Raw genomic sequence first — 23,028 nt, 5'->3', positions numbered from 1 at the left:
CGCTTTAAACACCTGTGTTGGCTGAAGGAGACATAGAAAACAGGCAGGATAGGGGTACTCGAGAACCGGGGTTGAGAACCACTGTTAGAGTTACCGAAAACAAAGTAACGAAAATTAAAATGGAAAAAAATGAACAAAATTAAATAAAAATGAGTCATTTGAAAAAAAAACATTATTAACTAAAACATTTTACATTTGTTAAACCAAGTATAACTGACTAATTATAGGGAAAATGTCCTTTGTTTTCATCTTTGTGAATTAGTTTTATATATAAGGAAATATTAAACTAATATTAAAACTAATTCAAAAAATCTAATCTAAACAATGCATTTTTGAAAAAATACAAACTAAATGTTTTTATTAAAAAACCATAACAAACTCGCTCTAACTACTAATGAAAACTAAAAAGCAACAGCCATACCCAAACTTAAGATTTTTTTTTTCGAGATATGTTGTTCGGTCGATTTTTTTGCTTTGACTTGCAAATGCAAACTGACAATATGAGCGCTGTATGGTAGCATTGACTCAGCTTACTTGACAACAAGAAGTGCTTTGTCAGATAGAATCAGTAATTATTATTCGAGAAAGACGCTTCCAAAGATTTATTGCTACTCCCTGTTGATTTCATTTCAAGTTGTAAATTTGCAAGAGCCACATAGCTTGGTGCAGTGGTCAGCAACCTTTCCTGTCAAAAGAGCCATTTTAGGCCAAATAAATAACCACAAATTTGTCTGGAGCCGCAAAACATTAGTACATTGTGATAATCAAAACCATGTGTTATTGAAAAATATGCAGCATCCAATACTTTGATTCATTTTTCTCTACTTTTTCGACTTATTTTTGGTAAGTTTTCATACTTAATTTTTCATACATTTTTAGACTGTTCTGGCTTTCTGTCAAATTTCTGACATTTTTGGCATTTTTATAGAGCTATTATGGTCATTTTCTCCCTCTCTTTTTCCTTTTTAGACGTTTTTTTGGAATTTTTTTCCTGCCTTTTTGCCAATTTTCTGACATTTTTGTGGACATTTTATGGTAATTTTGGGGATTTCTTCTTTTGTTTTTGGACATTTTATGGTTACTTTTTGAAGGGTGTCTTTTCAATTCTCTCTACTCTTCAGAAAAGTAAATCCAAAGGTGGTCTAGAGGCACCAAACTTTATGTACTACTATATAGCTAACCAGCTACAATATATCATTCTATGGGCACAACCCAATAGAGACACTAACTGTTGGCTGGAACTAGAACAGAAGGATTGTAATAACCTCAGACTTCTAGATTTACTCTTTATTACAACATCGATTAAGCGACATAATTGTTTTAAAAACCCAATGATTTCCGCCACCCTGACTGCCTGGTGGAAGGCACTAGAAATTTCAAAAGCCCAAGTGGAGTCCTGTGGACTTTCTCCCCTATGGCATAACCCCGACTTTCAACTTAACAAGCAATCGTTTTATTTAGGTGTTTGGGAGCTGAAAGGAATTACACATCTCCTCTCAGATAATATGTTTATATCATATACATCCTTGCTCCAAAAATATAAAATAAAAAACTTTTAAAAAATTTTTTTACATTATCTACAAGTTAAAAATATGATAAAGAAACAAATTCCAACACTTCGGGGTACGCTCCAACCGCCTGTTTTAGCTAAAGATATTACAAAGCTTTCTCCGACAACAACAACAAAACTTTCAAAAATATATAAGTTACTTTCATATACTGATAAAATGACTTTACCCATCTCAAAATGGGAGACAGACCTGTCTAGAGCTCCGGAATCTGACTTTTGGATTCAAGTTTGTGAAAACGCATTTAAAATGACAAAACACACAAATTTACAACTTATCCAATATAAAATTATTCACAGAACATACGTACGTACAAACATACTCAATATATGATGAAGAAAATGGGACTCTCAGACTCCGACATTTGTCTCCAACGTTTACAAAACACTACAGACACTTATTTTCATGCTTTATGGTTTTGTACTCCGGTTATGTGTTTCTGGACTAAAGTCTTAGAAAAACTTTCCGCTATTTTGGACTGTAGGATACCTTTTTCTCCAAACTTGTGTTTGCTAGGCGACCTAACAACAACTGACTTACTACATAAACAATTTCAATCTACACTTGTAGCCTTTACTATCGCAAAAAAAACAATCCTTGTTAACTGGAAAAATAAACAAACTCTGAATATCGACCAATGGTCTAACCTCCTCATAAATCACATTTTAATGGAAAAAATATCTGCCTCAAATAAAAACCAAATATCAAAATTTATAGAAACATGGTCTACGTATATAGAATATTTATATTCGTGGAGGCTGGTGTCTGTGGATCTCACTCCGCTTCGTCTGTCCTTCCTTCCTTTCCTCAGTCTCTCCTTTGGTCTCTTGAGGTCTCCCTGATTTGTTGAAATTTAGATGTCACTGGGGTTGGTGAAGGACTCTGGTTGGTGGCCTGGTGGGTGGTGTCTGGTCGGTGCTGGATTTCACTTTCCTTTCTTTTCTTTGGTCCTTTCTCGGGTTTCCTGACGGCCTCACGACTCTGGCTGGAAGTGTTCGGTTTAGGGAAATGGTATGGGATTTTTTTTTCTTTTTATAGGTTTTAGGTGAACTAATGAATGCACGCACCCACATACAAAAAATACAAAATATATATATATATATATATATATATATATATAAATTTAAAAAAGGAGAGGAATGATGATGACATGCCAAATCGGTAAAATTACCGAATAAACAATACTGAGCTCTCCAAAAAAAGAAAGAAAAAAAGACAAGTTTGATAATTGATCGAATTTCAAAAATACAACACAATTTCTGACCATTCTGTCAGATGTAAAGTGCATTACTAATACAATTTTTTTTTAACCCTTTAAGCAATGAATATTTGTAAACAAATTAGTTAGCAACACATGTAGACAGACACTGTAACAGACATGTATTTTTCGCCAGAAGTTGACGCTATTTCCTGAATTTATTCTGGCCCTCTGTACTAGAAAAAGCTCCCTGGTTGGTGAAGAGGTTTCCCACAACCTGTAATAGACTGTGCAGGTGTACCTAATGTAATGTCCCGTGCCCTTCTGCTGCCAGATCGCAGTACGTCGAGTGGCAGTGTCCCAACTCATATGCCGTATGTGTTTCAACCAAACTGAACAGCGGAAATTGTTACATCATGTTTGTGTCTACGGCGGTCAGAACGGGCTTGCGTGTTCACAGTTCCTCTCAGGGCTCGGCAAGCGCGGGCTTATTGGTCGGAGACGCACAGTTCAAGTGACAGCGCAGCGAGGGCGCACTTAATTAGATGTCACGTGCCGCAATGTGACTAGCATACATTCAGCGATATGATGATGAGTCAGTTGGGAGGACTTCCTGCAAAAGGATGTTAGGCCACACTATACTGTACAGTACACTTGGCTTATTCTGCCTGTCTTCCTCTGTGTTCTTTGTTGGATGGCTACGTTAATTGATGATGCTACTTTTACGTCGTTGCTGGGCAAAAAATTTAATGGTTGGTCTGAAATTGCTTCTTGTGTCCCACAAACAGGCCCTGTGTACAAAATGCTATGAGTGTGTATGTCAACAGACAATTTATTAGGTACACTAGCACAGGAGTTATTAGAAAGACAGTATATTTCAGTTTTTAGAACTGCATTGTATCACACAACGAAATAAGGTAGGATTCAATAAGAATTCATATTCATCAAGAATGTATTTGATTTCATTCACATTCCAAAGACATGCATGTTATGTTCGTTAATGACTCGCAATTGTCCTTGGGTGTTAATTTGAATGTTTGGTTGTCTGTATGTGCCCTGCAATTGGCTGGCGACCTGCCTCTCGTGCAAAGTCAGGCTGGGACAGGTTGAGGTATTATAAGCAAATGAGGACGAGTGCTCAAAAAAAGGGCTGGAGTTTGTGCAGGTGTACCTAATATTGTGGCTGGTGAGTGTGTGACGTACTGTATGCATCAAATATTGCGGTGTTCTGAAAAGTTTTATGTCATAAAATCATCTTCTGTAAGAAATGTTTTACACATGCCGCTACGCTAACCATTAGCTCAGTATGTTGATTCATGTCATTGTTTAATGGCTGAACACGAGTCACTTGTGACAATCAGTGTTACTAACTTTAACTTTAATTTTCATGTACAATTAATACCTTTAAAAGGAACCCCGACTGTTACCAACATAACTATGAGATTCATTTTTCAAAAATCATTTCCAGTTTAATACATTTTGTAGAAACTTATTTGGACGTACGCCGCCATTGTTATTTACGTCACAACGCATTCATTGCATAGTGACGTAGAATGGCGGCAGGCTTTCTGCTGAGCAATGTGAAATGCTTATAAAGAAAGTAAGGGTATATTCAGACTAGAAAAGTCCTTTAGTCCACTTGTTTGGTCCGGACCAAAAGCGGACTTTATTTTTTTTGTCCGTTTTTTGTTCATATTCACACTGTGCTTTTTGCAAGTGGACTATATTGTGTAATCACGTCAACCCACGTGACGATCTGTGTTCCCAGTGGACAAAAATTCGAGGGCAGAACGCATAACCAAACCCGGAAATAAAAGAAAACATGATATTCCGACGGCGGCATGGTGCCTGACTGGTTAGCACGTCCGCCTCCCAGTGCAGAGGACGTGAGATCGAGTCCAGGCTTCGGCCTTCTTGGGTGGAGTTTGCATGTTCTCCCCGTGAATGCGTGGGTACTCCGGTTTCCTCCCACATTCCAAAGACATGCATGTCAGGTTAATTGGACACTCCAAATTGTCCATAGGTGTGATTGTGAGTGTGGATGGTTGTTCGTCTCGGTGTGCCCTGCGATTGGCTGGCAACCAGTTCCGGGTGTACCCCGCCTACTGCCCGAAGCCAGCTGGGATAGGCTCCAGCGCCCCCCGCGACCCTTGTGAGGATAAGCGGTTAAGAAAATGGATGGATGGATGGATGATATTCCGACGTGCTGCATTACTGCTCTGCATATTTGTGGTGTTATTAGATGCAAGATATTTGCGAGCGTCAAGGGCAGCTTATACAACAGAGGTTCCGCGACAATTTGGAACACGTCGTTGATTGCGTGCAGTAACCAGAGGAGCAGTTGCGCTGTGCGTGCACTGCCCCCACGACAACATGCTGACAGCAGCATGGCTTAACAGAATTTGGATGTTTATGAATGAATTTAGCACAATATTCACTCCCGGGAAATTTCCCCCCCGCAATGCTTGGCTTGTTAAGAACTAAAAGGCACGTGTGTCCTGCAGTTGGAGCGGATCAGTCGTGGTTTGCATTCAGACTGCGAAGCGAACCGCACCGAGTGAGTTTGAAAGCGGACCGAGACCGCCTCAAAAAGTGGGTCTCGGCCTCCGTAGCGTTCCTAAAGGGACGATAAAAACTCTTGAATGCGTCTGGTGAATGACGAGAGCAGGGCGTGGGGGAGGGTGACTCCCCCGATTGCATGTTGTTTCTTTTGGAACGTTACGGAAACTTACCTTGCTTACTTTATAGACGTTTCACGTAAATAACAATGGCAACGTACGTCCAAATAAAAGTTTCTACAAAATGTATTAAAGTGGATGATTTTTGAAAAATAAATCTCATAGTTATGTTAGTAACAAATAGAGCAAACTTGTCATGACAGTCGGGGTTCCTTTTAAAGGAATCTACAGTATATAGTTATGATTATTCTATATGAAAATGTAATATGTGTGATTTTATAAAAGCAAATTATAAAAGTTTGTTTTCAGTTTTTCATCATGGGGCATTGTGTCTCGAATTTGAGGGGATCTTTTTGTACCTATGGCTGCTTTGACTGATATTAATGTGTTTCTGCTTTTCCCAGTTCATTGAAGAGTAAAGAGCTCTCCCCTGTCATTGGCCACAAAGGCATCCAAGTGGCAAGTCCAACAGTGCCCCCTAACTGCAGTCCACAGACCAGCAGTCAGTGCCCTCACTCCACAGAGCACAGCCCACACACCCTGCGCAAAGGTCAATGTCAGCTCCTTGTTTTGTGGTATTCTTTTAGTAATATAAATTAACAATATGTGATTTTTGCTCCCAGGTTCCAAAAAGTTGGCCCCTGTGCCTCCCAAAGTCCCGTACTGTCAGTCGGGTGCGATGTCTGACCACTCCACAGGTCAGCCATCACCAGTCAGCCTGTCCCCCACCCCGCCCAGCACCCCCTCCCCTTACGGACTGGTCTGCAGTCCGGGTCAAGTGCTGCCCCCATCCTCCCCAGGGCAGACCCCCTTGGGGGCACCCCACTCCCTTTCGTCCCCATCCTCGCTGACAGGGACGCTCACCAAATCGCGGCCCGCCCCCAAGCCCAGGCAGAGACCCAGCCTGCCCCCGCCGCAGCCACCCACCATCCCCGTTGGGTTTGCCGGTCAGGCCCCGGTACAGATCCCGGTGCCCCAGCCGCTGGAGCAGGTCCTCACCGATGGACTGTCCCCGGGGGAGAGCATGTCTACAGGTAAACATCAGACACAGGTGGAGCTGCAGCGGCCCTCGCTCAGACTGGCCGTGGCTCTGTCCAACGGAGACGGTGGACGAGTGTAATAGAACACCATGCTTGAATTCACCATCCCCAAATGAATGTCTTTGAGTAACAGTGGCCTTTTCCATACAGAAGCTTGACAAAGATAGGCTTGCAGGTACACTTTATGGACAAAAGTATAAACATTCGCTTTATCCATACGGGATACTTTTTACGTTTTTTATCCATTTTTTAGGAGTAATGTCCGGAGTTCCTGTTGAATGAAATATGTCCTGTCAATTTGACACGCTGCAGAGAAGAGTGCTACTAGCAACATGGTCAAATTTGATTGATTATCTCAAAAGTTGTGGACGCATCCGCCGAATGCACTGAAAACACACAAACTGTCAAATGACATTTACTGATGATGACCTGGAAAAATGGATGCTACTTCATCTAGCCTATGCCTATACGTAACTAAAAGGTTAAGCCACAAAAATACGTATATCGGTTTATATACTGTATATTGCACCGCATCGTCATAGGGCATTTCCACGCTGCAACAATGAGGCGCTCTAATGCAGCCACACCAGTGTGAAACCCCTGTCGACAAGCTGGCTGTCACTAACAACTCCCCCCCATTCATTCAATTGCCTTCTCGCATTGAAGTGTGTACAATTTGCCTTTATACTCATGCGTCGTGTTGCAGAGATGCAGCAACAACGAGGCACTCTAAAGCAGCCATGCCAGCAGACTATCCGAAGGGAAGATGCACTTTCGAGTGAGTTTGGTGTGGAAGAACTTGACCTTGGCATTGAACTCAAACAATTTATATTAATTTGAGATAAACTGAAGTTGCACAGACACTCCAATATCATGTTGTTGTTGTTTTTTTGTTTGTTTTTCGGAAAGCTCCATATGATCTCCCTATTTTAGTCGTTCCAATACTTTTGTCCATCTGGTGTACTTGTTAAGCAGTGTTATGGGTAGGGAATTGGGGTCTTTTGTATTCATGGCTTGAGCTATGTGTAGATGTTTGCAGAAACATCTGAGGAAGCACATAGCTGGTCCCGCTTGTACGAAGTTGCCATTAGGGTCATCGTGTGCTCTCTCTGTATGTCTGTGTTAGCTGGGAACGCGCCCTCGCCCACAGAAGCTTCCTGATATGTCTGCAGTGTGATGTTCTGATGATGAGGTGTCCTGTCAAGATACAGTGAGGGAAATAATGTCTTTCTGAATGTGGATGTTTGCTCACTTGAAAAGAAAGGAAAAGTCTTCCATTTTTATATATGCAGCTTATATTTTTATATAACACTGGCTTCCAGTCAAAATCTTGTACCTCCAAAATCGTCACTTTTCGGTAGACCACAAATACACACAAAACGAATCCTGGTGCAGATCAAACAACCCACTTTTCTAGGTGGTCTCAGTCCGCTTCCAAACGGACTCGGTGCGTTTGTTTCAAGTGTGATTACAAACTACTGCCGACCATCTGCACCATCTGCAGGACCCCTGCGCCATTTTTGGACTTAACACGCCACCATTGACAAGCCCTGTGGGGAAGAAAAATTGCTCGGTACCACCGTTAGTGAATGTTGTTCTAAATTCATACATAATCCTCCGTATTTTGTTCAGCCACGCTGCTGCCAGTATGTTGTGGGTCGGAGCACGTGGATCACAATGTCTCGTTCGGGTTACTGCGCACAATCCACGACACTGTTCCAAAATTAGAAACAGCGTCGTGAAACCTGCGTTGAATGAGCGGCTCTTAACGCTCACAATTATTTTACAAATGTGCATGCACAGCACAAACATGCCGAACAGGAATGCAACACACAAGAATTCCAATGTTTTCCTCCTTTTCCAGGTTTGTGCTCTGCATGCCGGACTTGTCGTCACACGCGTCGATGTGTTTGCAGAATTAATGTGCATTCGAGGAAAGTGGGAAGTCGGACTTATTTGATTTCATACAACGGAGTGAACACAGGAACGACCCTTTAAACTTGTACGTCAGAGTTGCAAAGTCGAAGAAAAAAAAAGGGCCCCAATTTCACTGACCGGTATACATCTGCCGTCACTCGACAACGGTGAGCCCCATGGAGAGACAGACCGTGAATGGCAAAACATAATTTACAAGATTTTAAACAGCTACTTATCTATATTAATGTGTTGTTACTTTAATGAGTTATTTGAAATAGGTTCAAGGAGAACATGGAGGATTTGTAATGACTGCGTTAACCAGAACCACAAACAATTTATCGCAAACTTCGGCATCTTTTCTGTTTACATTTGCCTCAAACGTTTTGATGTCGAAACTGGGAGAATCCAAGTGGGATATATCTGACTTCCCACCTTCCTTGAATAGTGCATTCGAGGAAGTGGGAAGTTGGACTTTTCTGACTTGATACCAGCAAGTGTGTACTGGAACCCCCCCTTGAACTTCCGAAGTTGGGAAAAAAAGGACTCCGACTGATGATATAGTATAAAACTAGATAGCTTTCTTCATTCACCCAACGACTCTTCTGGTGTGAATACACCCCAATTAACTAATTTAAGTTTATCCGGGACTCGTTTGTTAACGTGATACTCAAATCGTTGACACAAATCAAGGGCGGTACGTTTTAAAGTGGAATGATTGGGTTTGAGTGGATACCCTCACATCTTTTTTTCATTTTGGTTTTCATTACATCCCTAGTAGTTATGTTTGTAAATAAGATCGTTTTCCTAAGAACCGCGGATGTATTGTCTACTACAAATTTGATGGTGATGAGACAATCGCACATCTAGCAATAGCTGCATCTTTAGCAAATAGCCATGATGTGATCATAAACTGGTTGAGATAAATATTTGAGAAGGATAGAGGAAAGAAGAGGAAGGGAGCATCAAGCGAGGAATAGGACAATTTGTGAATAGTAAACCACAAATTGGTCTTGTGTCATAATCTCTAAACAACCATAAAAATTGGAGACTTCATTTCTTTGTACGTAAGCAAAATAGCCAATTATTTCCCACACTGTAAACAGTATGCTCATCCTGTGACCTATATATCTATTTTTTTATATATATTTATGGTTCTCTTGTTCCCCCCTGCTACTATTTTGTACCCTGCAGCTGTTTGAGGCCATGAGGGCGTCAGTTGGGCTAAGTGTGAGGGGGACATTTAGGGTAAGCCAGACCGCCCACGCCCCATGCGCTCCATCTTTCACTGCCTGGCCTCGTGCTGCGGCTGCCTCTGGGCTCTCCTGCGGCCTGCCTCCAAACGCGCCAGCCTCTCCCAATCAATACGGACATATCAAGCATTCACCCGCTCCTAATAGGCGGACGCCATTGTCTTTTTGCATGACACTGTGCATGGCTCAAGGACTTCCCAGAGTGCACCGCAGCGTGCTCACATTGCAGTCACTTTACCGAGGTTCATCGGAAAGCCCTTTACTATGGAACCTCTGAAGTCCAACGCAATCGGACACGGGACGCCGGTCCACATCTGATGATCTTTTGTCAACAATTCAACGTAAAACCTTTATTGATATTTTGACAGTTGACACAGTTATACAAGTGTGAAAATAAGTTTTTATTTATTTATTTATTATAAAGAACCCTAAGTAGTGTTGCATTCATTTGTCATGGAAAAGGCAAAAAAAAGATGACCAAAACATAGTTAACATTAGGGTGAGTGGAATATGTTTTAAATACACAAAGTGTAATTATCTTTGTTTTATGTTTAGTCTGATGGTAAACTGCAACTGGCAGTGGCAATAGTCAAACAAACAAAAAAGGTCGAATAACGGCTCGTATCGTTAATAAAAGTTACATTATGTCACTTGTATCCCCGGGTACCACTTTGCTTCTTTTAACACCCCTAGTTGACGCTGCGTCTTCTTTTAGAATAAGTATTGTTAAAAAAATAATAATAACTATAAGCCAGCAAAAAAGCAATCGACCCTCTGATGCTTGCTGAACCTCAAGGTGCGTTGGACTTTGGAGATTCCACTATGTCGATACATTGTTAGCCTAACGCTAGCAAACATCGCCCTCTAAACAGCCGCCAGTGTATGATGTAATGGTGGTACCAGGTGCGGGGCACCGGTAACCCCACTTTGGCAAGTTCATCGCTGCTCCCTTTATTTTTGGTGGCGGCACTTCCACGCTCAATCACATGCCCATCAGTCTCAAATACTGTCGAAGCTCAGCAGTGTTTTTATTGGAATAGTTTACAACATGGGTTCTCAAACATTTGGGGTTCTGGGCAACATTTACTCTGCCATGGGAATTGTTTATTTTATATTTTGCCTTAGTTGCATTGCCTAACCTGTACAGGTGAAAATAGTGTGAGAGAGCTGCGATATAGTGCAATCATTTCAAAGCTCTTCATTGGCCCGAAGCTTAAGTCGGGAAGAGTTATTGGTGAGTTAGGTTTGTGTTATTGGCCCGCCTTTCCCCCATAGCATTGCTGTCGGTCGGAATCCTCACATCTGTAAACATAAGTACTTTTCCACCACAAAACAATGTTAAATTACTCATTTAATATGAGAAAAAATATTAATTTATTATTTATGCAATTGATTCAATTGGTAGAACACATTGCCACAAGTCTGCACTCATGCTGACTCCTGATCTGATTAAAAGCCTGTAGTACCTCAAACAACAAACACCAATGGTTACATCACCTTCCCAATCTCTTTTTCAAAGGTCTTGGAGCCATGAGCAATGCAATAAATAATTTAGAAAGCTTCCAGACTTTAAATCTTGAGGCATAAAAATGCTGCACGGCTCCTACATAGTAGGGGAAGAGGTGGAGTTTTACAACACAGCTGAGCGTTCAAGAGAGTTGATAGATTTGTTCTCAAGCTGTTTTCAACACTTTAGTGTTCAGTATTATGTAAAAATAACACATGACATGGGGACAGACCAATAGTATAGATTTGTGAAATTGACCATATTTGGACAAACTGTATGAGGCTCCTGCTGGACAGCAAAAATAAATAACACGACATATTTGCAAATTATTTTGCAGACCCCTAAGTTAAGTCCCAGGAGTCCGGGACCCCGGTTTGAGAACCACTGGTATAGAATGAAAAGCACGAGCGTCCATCCAAGCCCACCTGATGTCTCTCACCCACACTAACAACACACACACGCACACACATCTTGTTGCCTTTGTGTTGGCCTTTTGTCGTCAAAAGTGTACAGTAACGTGTCATTGTGTGACCATTTTTGTTACTGGATTCTAGTGGACTTCAGCGTGGACTCAAAGCAAGCCAATCGGGTTAGACGTTGTGTTGCCTGTTGAGTTGATATCTTCCCCCCGAAATAACATTTCTGCTCTTTCATTTTTTTACACTTCATCGCCATCCATGTTGTCCTATCTGTCCTCCTCCTCTCGTTCACTGTCGCCATGCCATTCACCCGCCACACATTAGATATCTTCAATTACGAAATCCCCTCCATCAATGTCAATCTGGACAGCCTCATCGACGAGTTCAGCTGCGCCCCCTGCCGGAGGTCCCTGCCCACCACTGACTCGGCGGCATTGGGGGAGGCCGCGCCCGAAGAGGAGCGGCTGGCGACCACTCTATGACGTCGCTAATCGCCGGCAAAGACCTGAGGGAAATAAACAACGCTTGGCCTCATAAATTAAACAAACAAAGAAGATGAAGAATCTATATCCAGAACTGAAAGAAAAACACCAAAATGCCACTTGGGACAAACCAATGCCTTTAGGAGGAACGACTGGATTATAGCTCATTTTTTTGTTATTTTTCTTTTTCTTTTCTTGCTTTATTTATTAGTGTTGCAATGGTCAGTTTTATTGTTTGGTTGTTGTTTTTTTTGCCTTAAATGTAATTTAGTTGTATGATTATGAGATACCTTTCATTAGGCGTGACATGGATGTGATACATTTGATTTACAGGGTATCTACAAAAATGCCGACTGAGTTGATTTCCTCAAAAAGTGGCCCCCAGCTTTTTTTATACAAACCACCTAAAGATTACTGAGCATCTAGTATCTATTTGAGGACAGTATTTAGGTGGAGGAAGGTATTTTCCTTTGATGGAGGACACACCCGGCATCTAATTCTCAGTTTGAGATACTAAGACTTTTGGCGTTAAAATGTTTACCGGCTTTCTTACCCTGCTTTTCCATAAATGTCAGCTTTACAGATAGGCATCTATTTGAGGGAGGCGGGTTTTTTTTTTTTTAGAGTGGATGAGGAACTCCAACTCCAATTCTCTGTTTGAGATGATACCTAATCCTTCCAGGTCATTGTTTTTTCACATTTGTTGCATAAATGTAAGCTTTAGCTTTGCCTCTCTGCAAACAGTGTGTGTTTTCTGAGGGAGAAAATGAGGGATGTATTTGAGGAAGGTGTTGAATTTCTTAACTGGATGCAGCCAATTCTCTTTTTGTGATGATACCTAATTATTTCCATGTGATGTTTTTTCTCTCTCGTGTGTAATAGTCAACTTTACAAGATGCCAGATTGTTTCTGTGCTTTATAAGGTGAAGGGCGCATCTATTTGAGGAAGGTGTTTATTTTTCCGTAGTGGATATCAAGCATTTATTTGAGCGGAGGCCACTATTTGATGAACTCTCCTAGTTTTGGCACATTAATACCATGGACTCACTTTTTTACCTGCACAGTGTGACCTGAATGTTGCTGCAAAATTTGGGGAGCCAATCCTGTGTAAGCCAGTATCAACAAGCCTCTCTATCTGAAAAGGTGGCAATTTATTTGGGGAATTTAGCGAACAAGGACGACTCGACACTGCCTTTTATGTTCAAGTAACCTCGTTCAAGTGCTACAAGCTGAGTCACACCCCTGCGTGTAAATACAACACACACAAAAGTGTACATAAAATTGATGTATATAAATCTGAGATGAAAATCTATATGAATAAGGCGTATCTCCATTGTATGTATATACTGTATACGTGCTGATATTTATCGCGTGTAGACAAAGTGAGGTTATTTTTGTTCCATGTTGAAGAAAAATTACGGTTATTTGTTTTATTTATTTGTGTATTTATTTATGCTACAATCAGTTGCGTTATGAAAATATGCGCTAATAATAATGCCTCATCGTTAAAAGTGGGAAGTTTAAACTGTAAAAGTGAAAATGTTCATACTTATCAACTTTTTTCTCCATGGTTCTGCATAAGTTATGACTGCTACTCGGACAGCAAATAAGAGGTTGTGTTTTGTTTTTTTTGGAGTAAAAATGTCTTAAGTGCAATTACAGTTCTTATACATCCACGTCTGTCCAAAAGTTGAGAGAAAGCCATTAAGGTGTTGTTGTTTTTCAAATGAATCGCTTTTTTGGGCGGTGGGGTTTCAACATCCCTGAAAGCTCACCAATTTTTGCAAGTTTATCAAGGTGACAGTGTGTGTATGTTAGAGGTCCTCAACACAACACCCACCAAACCCAATGGATAGAGCCCACCCTAGAAAGTTTTTTTTTTTGAGGGGGGGGGGGGGTATGTTAGCCCCCAACACTTGTTACATCGATCAACATAAACTTCAGTGAGCATGTCTATGATCACAGGATGCACAACATAAGTATCAAGGACCCAAGCCCAAAAATGAACAGGTCAACCATTTTGTTTTTTTATTTAGGGCGAATTCTAAGCCTTCTGTAATGTGGACAGAGCCTGGCTTCAATTTTGGACGATCATTTCAAGGATTCATGAAAACTCCAAAAAATAATAATAAGGCCTTGACACTAGTTTCACCTAAAAATTTGATGAACTCCTGATTGGTATTTGGCCCAAATGAGTCACAGTTTGAAGTAGGTGTCCTGACCTAGACCAGTGTTTCGGAAATGGTTACCCAAGACTACTACTACTTAAGTACCAAGCTTTTTTGCCTTCACCATTTAATTTGTGCAGTGCATGGCATCCAAGTTTGATGATCACTTTGAGGATTCGCAATACAAAAATAGCAATGAGGTCCGGTTCATCAACGGCGCTTGCATTTTCAGGTTTATTGATTTGTTATTTATTTAGCGGGGAAACATGTAAAAGTGATGTATGGTATGCGTCAGTGTGTGTGTGTTTATGGAGAATTTTCTGATCATGATATTTATTCTCTAGGTAGTTGTGGTGATTATATGCCAACATTACAAGTGCCCTCACACTTTAATTATTAATTTTTTTTGACAACTATGGGCATAATACAGACTTTATTCTACATGCTTGGATCTACCAGGAGGCTGACTGAATGTGACACATTACAGAAACATTACTGTTATGATTTTTTATTTTTTATAGAACATGCAACGTGCTGGCTTGTATGAACATCGGCACAATATAACTGCAAAGCTTTGGTGCATCATCTGCCTACATGCATGTATTCATATTCACATAGCGGCTGCAAACTCTTTTACACAACAAGGCACAATCTCATCATTTTCAAGAGCTTTTTTCCTTACAAATCTGTTCACGTTTTCTACCCGATGACTTTCACCAAACATTTCAATACCGTTTCTGAACTCACCTTCCCACCGCTGGGCTGGGTCATGTTTCGATTAAAGTTATAAACAAAAACAAAAAAACAAGGGGAATTCTGGAAAAGCATGCACCTAGCTAGACTTTTTGATAGTTTTGTGTCCATCACTGTCTTTTTAGGGGTGCAGGATCAGCTACGACTTTTATGAATGAGAATGTGAATCATAATTCCATTTCTGAAAAAGAAAAGGTCCTATGTGGGAGCAATGTGAGGTACAAAGAGGTGGGGGGAGGAGCGGATGATGTTGCCTGTGGATATGCGGCGTCCTCACAATAGACATACAACAAGTACCATGAGCCCACCTCCCACCCCCTTCATCCTGCTCCTATGCTTAGCATATCAAGTGGAACACAGTGTGTACTGTGAAGCCTACCTGCAATCTTTATCAGAATGTCAGAAATAAATAGATCTACAGATATATATTAAACTCTACATTTTTAATAACGTCGCATTTCTCGTGTTTTCTTTTGTCACGCCTGATTCACTTTTCAATGAACATGTCTGTCAGTTTGAATAGCGCTGAAAACTTGGTAATTTATTTCAGCATTGAATTCAAAGTGAAACCTGCTCATGATTTTGTTTGATTACTGCTAATAAAAAAGTACAATTTAGGAATCAGATTAGATTATTAGATTGAAAACAAATATCCAAAATATATACTATAATTTGTTAGAAATTGGCATTTGTCTAATTATTTCCTGTGTTTATTAGCTGGATGACATTTTTTAATCACTGAAACAGATTACTAATGTATTATTATTAGTAAGTATTTTATAATTAACTCATTCACTGCCATTGACAGCTATAGATGTCAAAAATTATTTTGAACTATTTCTATTAGTTTAGTTTTTCCATTTTTGTTAACAAGAGTATGATTTTTTTTTTCATTTAGAACAGATATCAAATTTGTGATTAATTAAACAAATTGTAATCGCCTGATGCCCCTAATTTTTTAATAATCTTTTCTCTCTTTTTTTTTTTTAATAATCTTTTTTTATTTTTTTAATAATCTTTTTTTAAGACAAGATTATTAAAAATTAGGGACGTCAGGTGAGTACTATTTTTAATCTTAATTAATCGCATGACTTCACTAGTTAACTCACGATTAATCACAAATTTTATATCTGTTCTAATACAATATAAAAAAACACTAGGTTTTCATACTCTTGTTAACAAAAGTGGAAAAAAATGTTAAACTAATAGAAATAGTTTAAATGGATTTTTGACGTTTATTGCCGTCAATGGCAGTGAATTTTTTCTTTCATTGAAAATAATGAATTTTAACTTCCCAAAGATGTGTTTTGTTTAGTACTCTAAAACAAAACAGAAGGATTAATGGACTTTATTGTCCCTATCATGGCCATACTACAGGGTGATTAAAAAAGGAATATGACTTAAATCATCATGTGATATTTCAAAAACAATAGAAATCTCAAGCTTGGACACGTGTTGCAGAGTATCTTCAAGTTTTTATTTCATGTTTTGCAAGTAGTTATTGTACGGACAACATCAAACTATTGAGAATTGCTCCCAAATGCACCTCAGATATTCCGGTCCACTATTGCAGCTGTTTTTTTGTACTTCGTCAGGTTTTTATCTCCATTTTGGTCCAGATCAAGTGGCCCACTGGCCATTGGTCTCCACATCTCAGAAATGGTTTGAATTATCTCAACTTACACAACAGGATCCTTAACAGTAAAAAACTAAATTCATCTTTTAAATGTATTAGGCCTGCTTGTCCTCCTGATTTACTGGCTCATAAAGGAATGGTGTGTTTAGTTCAGTGGAAACCTCCCTGTGTGTAACCTGTAAGACTGGCCAGGCAGGATGACACACAAGGAAACCAGACTTTAACGATGAATCTCAGTGTTGTGCAATCACACACATCACACTTAAAGTCAGGGTTGGGAGTGGGGACATACAACATGCATTAGATATTTTCTGCATTTTAACAGTATAACAGTTCCCCTGAGTTTTATAATTGCGGATTGATGAGGCAATACTGAGACATGCCAACTGACTGTAATCCAAAGCTTGCGTGTCTCCTTACAGAGCGGCTCATCTCCATGAGATACGGCCTGGCGAAATGCATCAATAATTTGTTGTGGTGATCTGAAGTGGAAAGTCTCCACTAGTTTAAATCTCTCCACGTTGCTTGGTGTCAATGCTATAGCAACAATTAAAAGGGTTGCGTTTTACAACATTCACAAGTTGTTGCCGCGAGTCCTTAATTACGACAAACACATTTTCGAGGTTGAAGGCGTGCTGCGCTTGATGACATTTAATTGCTATGAAAGTGATTAGCAACAAATCTAGCAACTTTTCCATGTTATTGAGCCTCCTGGAGACTTGGAGATGTCCAGAGTCTGGATTCCAGACTGCAAATGAATAGTGCTTTTCCATATGTCCCCTTCATCTATGACTGATGTTCCACAGTTCAGGGATAATTTGGTGATCTCACACCCCAATTCCAACCTATAATGCTGAGTGTCAAGCAGGGAGGCAAATGGGTCTCAATTTAATAGTCGTTGGTATGACCCGGCTGGGGATTGAACCCACGATCTCCCAGTCTCAGGCCCGACACTGCACCTGAGCAGATGTGGCATTTGTAACATTCGTTGATAGCTTGAAAGTGCACAGAACCAATGCCAGCTAGCTCTTGATTTAAAAAACAAGCGACGTAGCATGACTTTTTTCCTTCTTAGAAAGATTAAGTTGATAACAAGGAAACTATTTTGTCCGCAAAGTTTTTTATACTCCATGTGTCGACTGATTTATATCTTAATAATTACAAATGTTTAATATAAAATAGTAAATGTATTTTATTGTGCAAAATTATCAACCCTGACAGTTAAAAAAAGTATATCACTGTGCTTGTTTTTTTTTTTTTAAACAAAACATTTTACCTGTCGTGTATCATTTACCTTTTCAAAGTGCCAGAGTCTCTCTTTTTTTATATAACACAAGTTTCTGCACTTAAAAGTGCAAAGAGCAAGCTTTTGCTTCATATTTGGCACGTTATTGTCTAGTTAATGATTAAGCCAAGAGGATCCATGGCAGCACGGCAGCCACCAGTGCCATCATGGTGAAGGTGGAGAGCAGCACCATGAGGCACCGAGCCGTGCTACAGATCCGGCGCCGGCGCCTCCTCTGCGGCCGCACCAGAGTCAACACCACGCTGAACGTGTCGTCCTCCGTCATGGGTCGCCCCCGGGCGCTTATGACGAAGATCTCCGAGTTGCTGCAGGGACTCGTATGGACGAGCCTCGGCCGACGGAAGCTCTCGGAGTCCCCGCAGAAAAAGCGCCGGAGACGCCCGGAGAGAGAAGCGGCCGGCGCGGCGTCCTCAAGCCGGGCGAGCCGCGTCCCCACGGGCACCTCCAAAGTCTGCCCTCCTCCTCTTTCTGCGTCCTCCTCAGGCTCCCCTTTGCCCTCCGCCAAGGCAAGCGCCTCTTCCTGCCGCTTCCTGATGAAGGTCAGGTGTCTGCACACGGGGCAGGCGAGGGTGTCCCGGATTTGTCCTTCGGCGTGGATGCTGACCAGCATCTTGACCAGGCAGTCGTGGCAGAACACATGTCCGCAGCTTAAAGTTCTCTCCGTCCCGCGCAGGCTCTCGTAACACACCGGACACTCGTTTGCGTCCTCTTGGGCGTCGTCATCCTTGTAGAATGCCATGGGAAGTAAAAATAACAATGAGCGATGCAGGTGCCGAGCTGTGCGTGTGCGTCTTTCCTCTAAGCGTTCCTCGCTCCTCACTGGGCGGGGACGACGCAGATCCTTGCAGAACAGGGCCTGCCACCTGTGGCCCGGGGTGGGGCGCATGGGGTGGGAAGCTCTTAGCTAGATGTCCACCTTTCTAAAATAAATAAATACAAATACATATATAAAATACTAGGCTATGTAAATAGGTGAGCAGATTATAATAGTAATAAAAGTGTGATCTCTATATTAAAAAAATAATAATACAGTGATACCATGAGATACCAGTTTATTTTTGTTTCATGGCCACACTCTAAAGTTAAAACACTTAGGTCTATCTCAATTCTCATTGAAATGAATCAAAATGCCATTAATTTGTTGAGTTATAAATAAATAAATAAATAAATAAATAAAGTGCTTTCTAACAAGCACAAACATTATATGCCCGCCTTGGCCACCTGGCGGCAGTAAAAGACAAGCAGATAGATGGATATACTGTTCTTTGAGACCTGCTCATCAGTACAGTACTATAAGCTAATATTAGTCATTCTTTGCGGAGGATAAAGAACATATTGCCATACCTGCAAGTACTATTAATATCTGTCTACATGGAGTTTTGCACTGTTAGCAATAGCTAAATGGACTGTGCTTGGGCAAAGAGTTTTGAGTGTGTTTTGGTAAATACACATTAATTTGACAATAGGATAAGCATGATTTAACTAGGAGTGGCAATTAATGGCTTGAAGCATTTTTTTTAAAAAATTATTATTATTATTATTTTAACTGACTGACAAACTGCTGCTTGGTGCGAAGTGAGTTGACAGATAGATAGATAGATAGATAGATAGATAGATAGATAGATAGATAGATAGATAGATAGATAGATAGATAGATAGATAGATAGATAGATAGATAGATAGATAGATAGATAGATAGATAGATAGATAGATAGATAGATAGATAGATAGATAGACAGACAGACAGACAGTTATGTTACTGTCTGTGGTGAAGCAGAGGCCACAACAGCAAGATACACAGATGCAGTTTATAACAACAGGAGACTACAAGGATAATCAGTTTTATTTGGCACTTCACTGTCAGATATGTACAGTATTTAACGGTATGTTTTATTGTGAATTAATGGTGTAGTAGTGGTGTGGTATAAAATAGTCATATTTCCCATGCACGATTTATTAAAAAGCCTGTTATCATATATTGTCATTATTATTGTTGTGTTATTATTGACTGTTTTGCACTCTAGTTGCACAGTGTTTTAGGCAGAGATGATCAGTTGGGGTCAGGCGCCACCTTGCGGTGCTATGTGGTAGTGTTCAGCCAGCAGGGCGCGGCTTCTTATTTCTATTTTGACGCTGACGTAATCGTTGACGTACGTCTGTTACGTCAGCACGCACGTTCCCGTCAGGATTTACGTTGCTTCCGGGAGACGCGTTGGCAATTTCCTAAACACAAGCAAGCAAGCAAAAGCAAATCAAGCAAAAGCAAATCAAGCAGCGGCGCTCAGAAGCTCGCCAGGCCGGAGAGACCAGCTTGTGTCTGTGAGCGGCGTTTGGATGTTACGAGCCGCCAAAACTAGACAACAATTTGATCGCCGTTTGTCATGAACAGGTACCATCTCCATTCCTTTTATTCATGTTTTGAACATTTCCTACCGTGTGCGGTTCGACCGCGAGGATTCCGTCTTTCTCGAGTTTCTGTTTTGCTAGCTTATGTTGAAAATGTCCTGGTTTATGTTTTTATCATCTCGTTTAAACGCCTCTTCATCTGTTTAGTTTCGAAACGCTGACACGAACGTTTGAAATGGCTTACCTCATTAACGCCCCTGACTGAGGCGTTTGCGGCTAAATTTAGACGTCGTGTGACGGGTACGTGGATCATCACTTTAGAAAACTGACGACTCTAGTTGGACAACCAGTTGTCGTGGTGAATTTTAACCGTGATTCCACACAGTTACAGTCAGTGACAGTTCATTTTCCCCTCGGATGACGTGTGCCCATGGCTGTATTAAAATGGGGTGTCAGGTGGTTCAAACATTAGATACGTGTGACAAAACAAGGAGTTGCCCCCCCCCCCCCCCCTCAACACCAATCACTTTCTAAATTCATCATGACTGATTAGTATTTTTTTCTCTCCTTGGCATTAGTCGTATCAAATTGTTTTGTCAGATGTTTGAAAATCCCAAACATTTGCCATAACACTCAGGTGGGTCAGCAGATTTTTTTTAAACACCACTCGCTGTCCAATTATAATGTTAAAGGTGAATTTGTATAAACGGTTTCTGTGTCTAAAAGCGACAAGCCTTACTAAGAATCATTTAACATGCTGGCTCATAGATGGTCTTTTATTTGAGGAGCGGTGCCCTTCTTTACATCTTTCATCTGGATTGCCATGGAAACAGCAGCCATGACCCCCCACCCCACCCCACACACACACACACGCGTGAAGCTAGCTGACACTAAAAGCAGACAAGCAGCGATCAATGTATTGCTTTTTTTTTTTCATCCCGTTTTGTTCTCCAGCTTCCCTTGCGTTTTCCAGGGTAAATAACTATGACGCGAATGTGAGTCAACAGTGATGACAACATCTCAAAGGAATGTTTAAATGGGAGAACCAAGCCATGAGTCCAGACTGGGAGGAGGTGCAATGTTTTTTTACCTAAATATAAAGTCGTCTGAGGGCCATGCTAAATTTATGATAAAATAAAACACGGTTAAACGTGTTCATTATAAACGTCTGTGGGCATCACAGCAACAATTGATTGAATAACTTAAATCATTTGATTATAAAGAAAACCTCCAAGCAAAATCTCTGTCGCATAGCTTTGCAGAGATAATGTTTCCAGATGGACTTATGTTAGTACAGCAGCACGCACCACTTCGTGTAGAAATACATGACACTGTGGCGGCTTTCTGTAAAAGACACAATTTCCAAAGTTTTGGGTCATTTTAAAATTAACATGGAAGGTGACGTGAAATGTGTACCATACACCAACACAACGGGTTAGACAGTTAACCAGTCAGCGGCGCTACAGTCTCATTTGCATACGCCTACGTCGCTCACCTGGCTGAGCCCTGCCTTTTAGAGCCATACACACTCAAAGTCACAGATGCTACAGTAAAACGTGAGGATGGTGACACAAAGTGGACTTTGTCCAGCACTCCACATGCACGTTACTCTGTTTCCAAATGCAAAATCTATTTTTATCTGGTCCCTCAATGGGATAATCGGTAGAATACTTCATTGTAAAAATATGACAGTTTCAACTGTAGTAAGTGTAACTTTTATTGGTCCCAAAGTGAGGACATTTGTATTTAGTGTCCTTAGATAACAATGTAACAAATGACGGATAGTCTCTGTCTTCGAGTAAATAAATGTCCACTATTTCAATAAATGGGTGATTTTCTCAACTGCTCACTAAAGTTTGTAAGTCAAAACTGCAGACTGAGATTAGAAGTTTAATGGGATCGGGGTTAAGTCCATCTTTGTGTGCATGGAAGTGCCTGGAATGAAATAGTTGTGGAGATGGAGGCCGACTTTCACAGTCCGCTGAGCATTTTAGTTTTCATCCGAGGCTTTAGACTCATTCGCCGACAGGTCACAACGGGTGATGTAACCCATGACGATTGACATTGACGTCTCCATTTATCTCTCCCGCACCCGTAGGAAATCCTGACATGGACACAGAAATGATTCCAAAGTTTGCCACAAAGGACGAAGAAGTCGATTACTGGAAGTCGCAAGCCCTCAAATATAAGAAAAAGTAAGATCTACACCATGTATGTACATATGCCATGGACAAGTGTTTGCTTACTAAGCTCTTTGTATCAAAGTGACTTATGTAACAGTGTTGTAGTTTATTTAGTGCCTGGACTTTGAAGTGATCAGCACCCACAGTGGGGGAAAACACATGCTATCCCTTGACAACTGAGTTTGTTTTGGAGGGAAAAAGTTCCAAATAAGCCCGCAGCAAAGTTGCTGATGATGTGGTTTTCCACCAAATGTTTTTTGGAAATATCTGCAGCTGGGCTTGGGCTTTAAATTTCATCCTTTTAAGGCCAATGACGAGGCAGGCCTTGTGAAATCTGTGTGTGGTGTGGTGGTTTGCTCCGGAGGAAATGACTAGACACTTTGAGTAGTCATCGTCGAACCTTTACTGACCCCGCTGATTTTTTTTTTTTTTTTTTTTTGTGCTCTGCGAAATGTAAATGTACACGTCTTTTGTATCTGAAGTATTTTAAACATTCAACACATTTCATCATCAACTTTTTCTTTTCAAAGGCTCGCTCTCCTGTATGGTTGTGAATCTGTGATTGTTTCACGTGGCC

The 23,028-nt window shown here is 40.7% G+C and overlaps 3 protein-coding genes across 6 annotated transcripts in view; 2 read left to right on the top strand and 1 right to left on the bottom strand.

Moving 5' to 3' along the window:
* arhgap44a (Rho GTPase activating protein 44a) overlaps positions 1 to 13,981 on the top strand; it is a 43,122-nt gene extending 29,141 nt beyond the window's left edge. For 3 of the 4 annotated variants that reach the window (XM_077557642.1, XM_077557644.1, XM_077557641.1), the window contains 3 exons: positions 5,849 to 5,994; positions 6,068 to 6,478; positions 11,902 to 13,981. In XM_077557642.1, coding sequence (XP_077413768.1) covers positions 5,849 to 5,994; positions 6,068 to 6,478; positions 11,902 to 12,059 — 715 coding nt within the window. In that variant the 3' untranslated portion in view covers positions 12,060 to 13,981. Of the gene's footprint in view, positions 1 to 5,848; positions 5,995 to 6,067; positions 6,479 to 9,592; positions 9,647 to 11,901 lie in introns of all 4 variants that reach the window. The other variant, XM_077557643.1, reaches the window with a different exon arrangement.
* A 2,454-nt stretch (positions 13,982 to 16,435) lies between these two features.
* On the bottom strand, positions 16,436 to 18,742 carry LOC144042726 (RING finger protein 222). Its single transcript, XM_077555633.1, has one exon. It carries the CDS (start codon positions 18,659 to 18,661, stop codon positions 18,023 to 18,025), a length of 639 nt encoding a protein of 212 aa, XP_077411759.1. The 5' UTR covers positions 18,662 to 18,742; the 3' UTR covers positions 16,436 to 18,022.
* A 1,369-nt stretch (positions 18,743 to 20,111) lies between these two features.
* Positions 20,112 to 23,028, top strand: part of LOC144042772 (nuclear distribution protein nudE-like 1-B) — a 10,697-nt gene continuing 7,780 nt past the window's right edge. The window contains exons 1-2 of the mRNA XM_077555726.1: positions 20,112 to 20,311; positions 22,367 to 22,463. Coding sequence (XP_077411852.1) covers positions 22,378 to 22,463 — 86 coding nt within the window. The 5' untranslated portion in view covers positions 20,112 to 20,311; positions 22,367 to 22,377. The remainder of the gene's footprint in view (positions 20,312 to 22,366; positions 22,464 to 23,028) is intronic.

This window comes from Vanacampus margaritifer, chromosome 2 (genome assembly GCF_051991255.1).
Source record: "Vanacampus margaritifer isolate UIUO_Vmar chromosome 2, RoL_Vmar_1.0, whole genome shotgun sequence".
Lineage (NCBI taxonomy): Eukaryota > Metazoa > Chordata > Actinopteri > Syngnathiformes > Syngnathidae > Vanacampus > Vanacampus margaritifer.
This window is presented reverse-complemented; position numbering and strand designations above follow the sequence as displayed.

What these genes read in the sequence shown, in the direction of transcription:
- LOC144042726 (XM_077555633.1), bottom strand. Translation starts at nt 18,661, where the DNA reads ATGGCATTCTACAAGGATGACGACGCCCAAGAGGACGCAAACGAGTGT.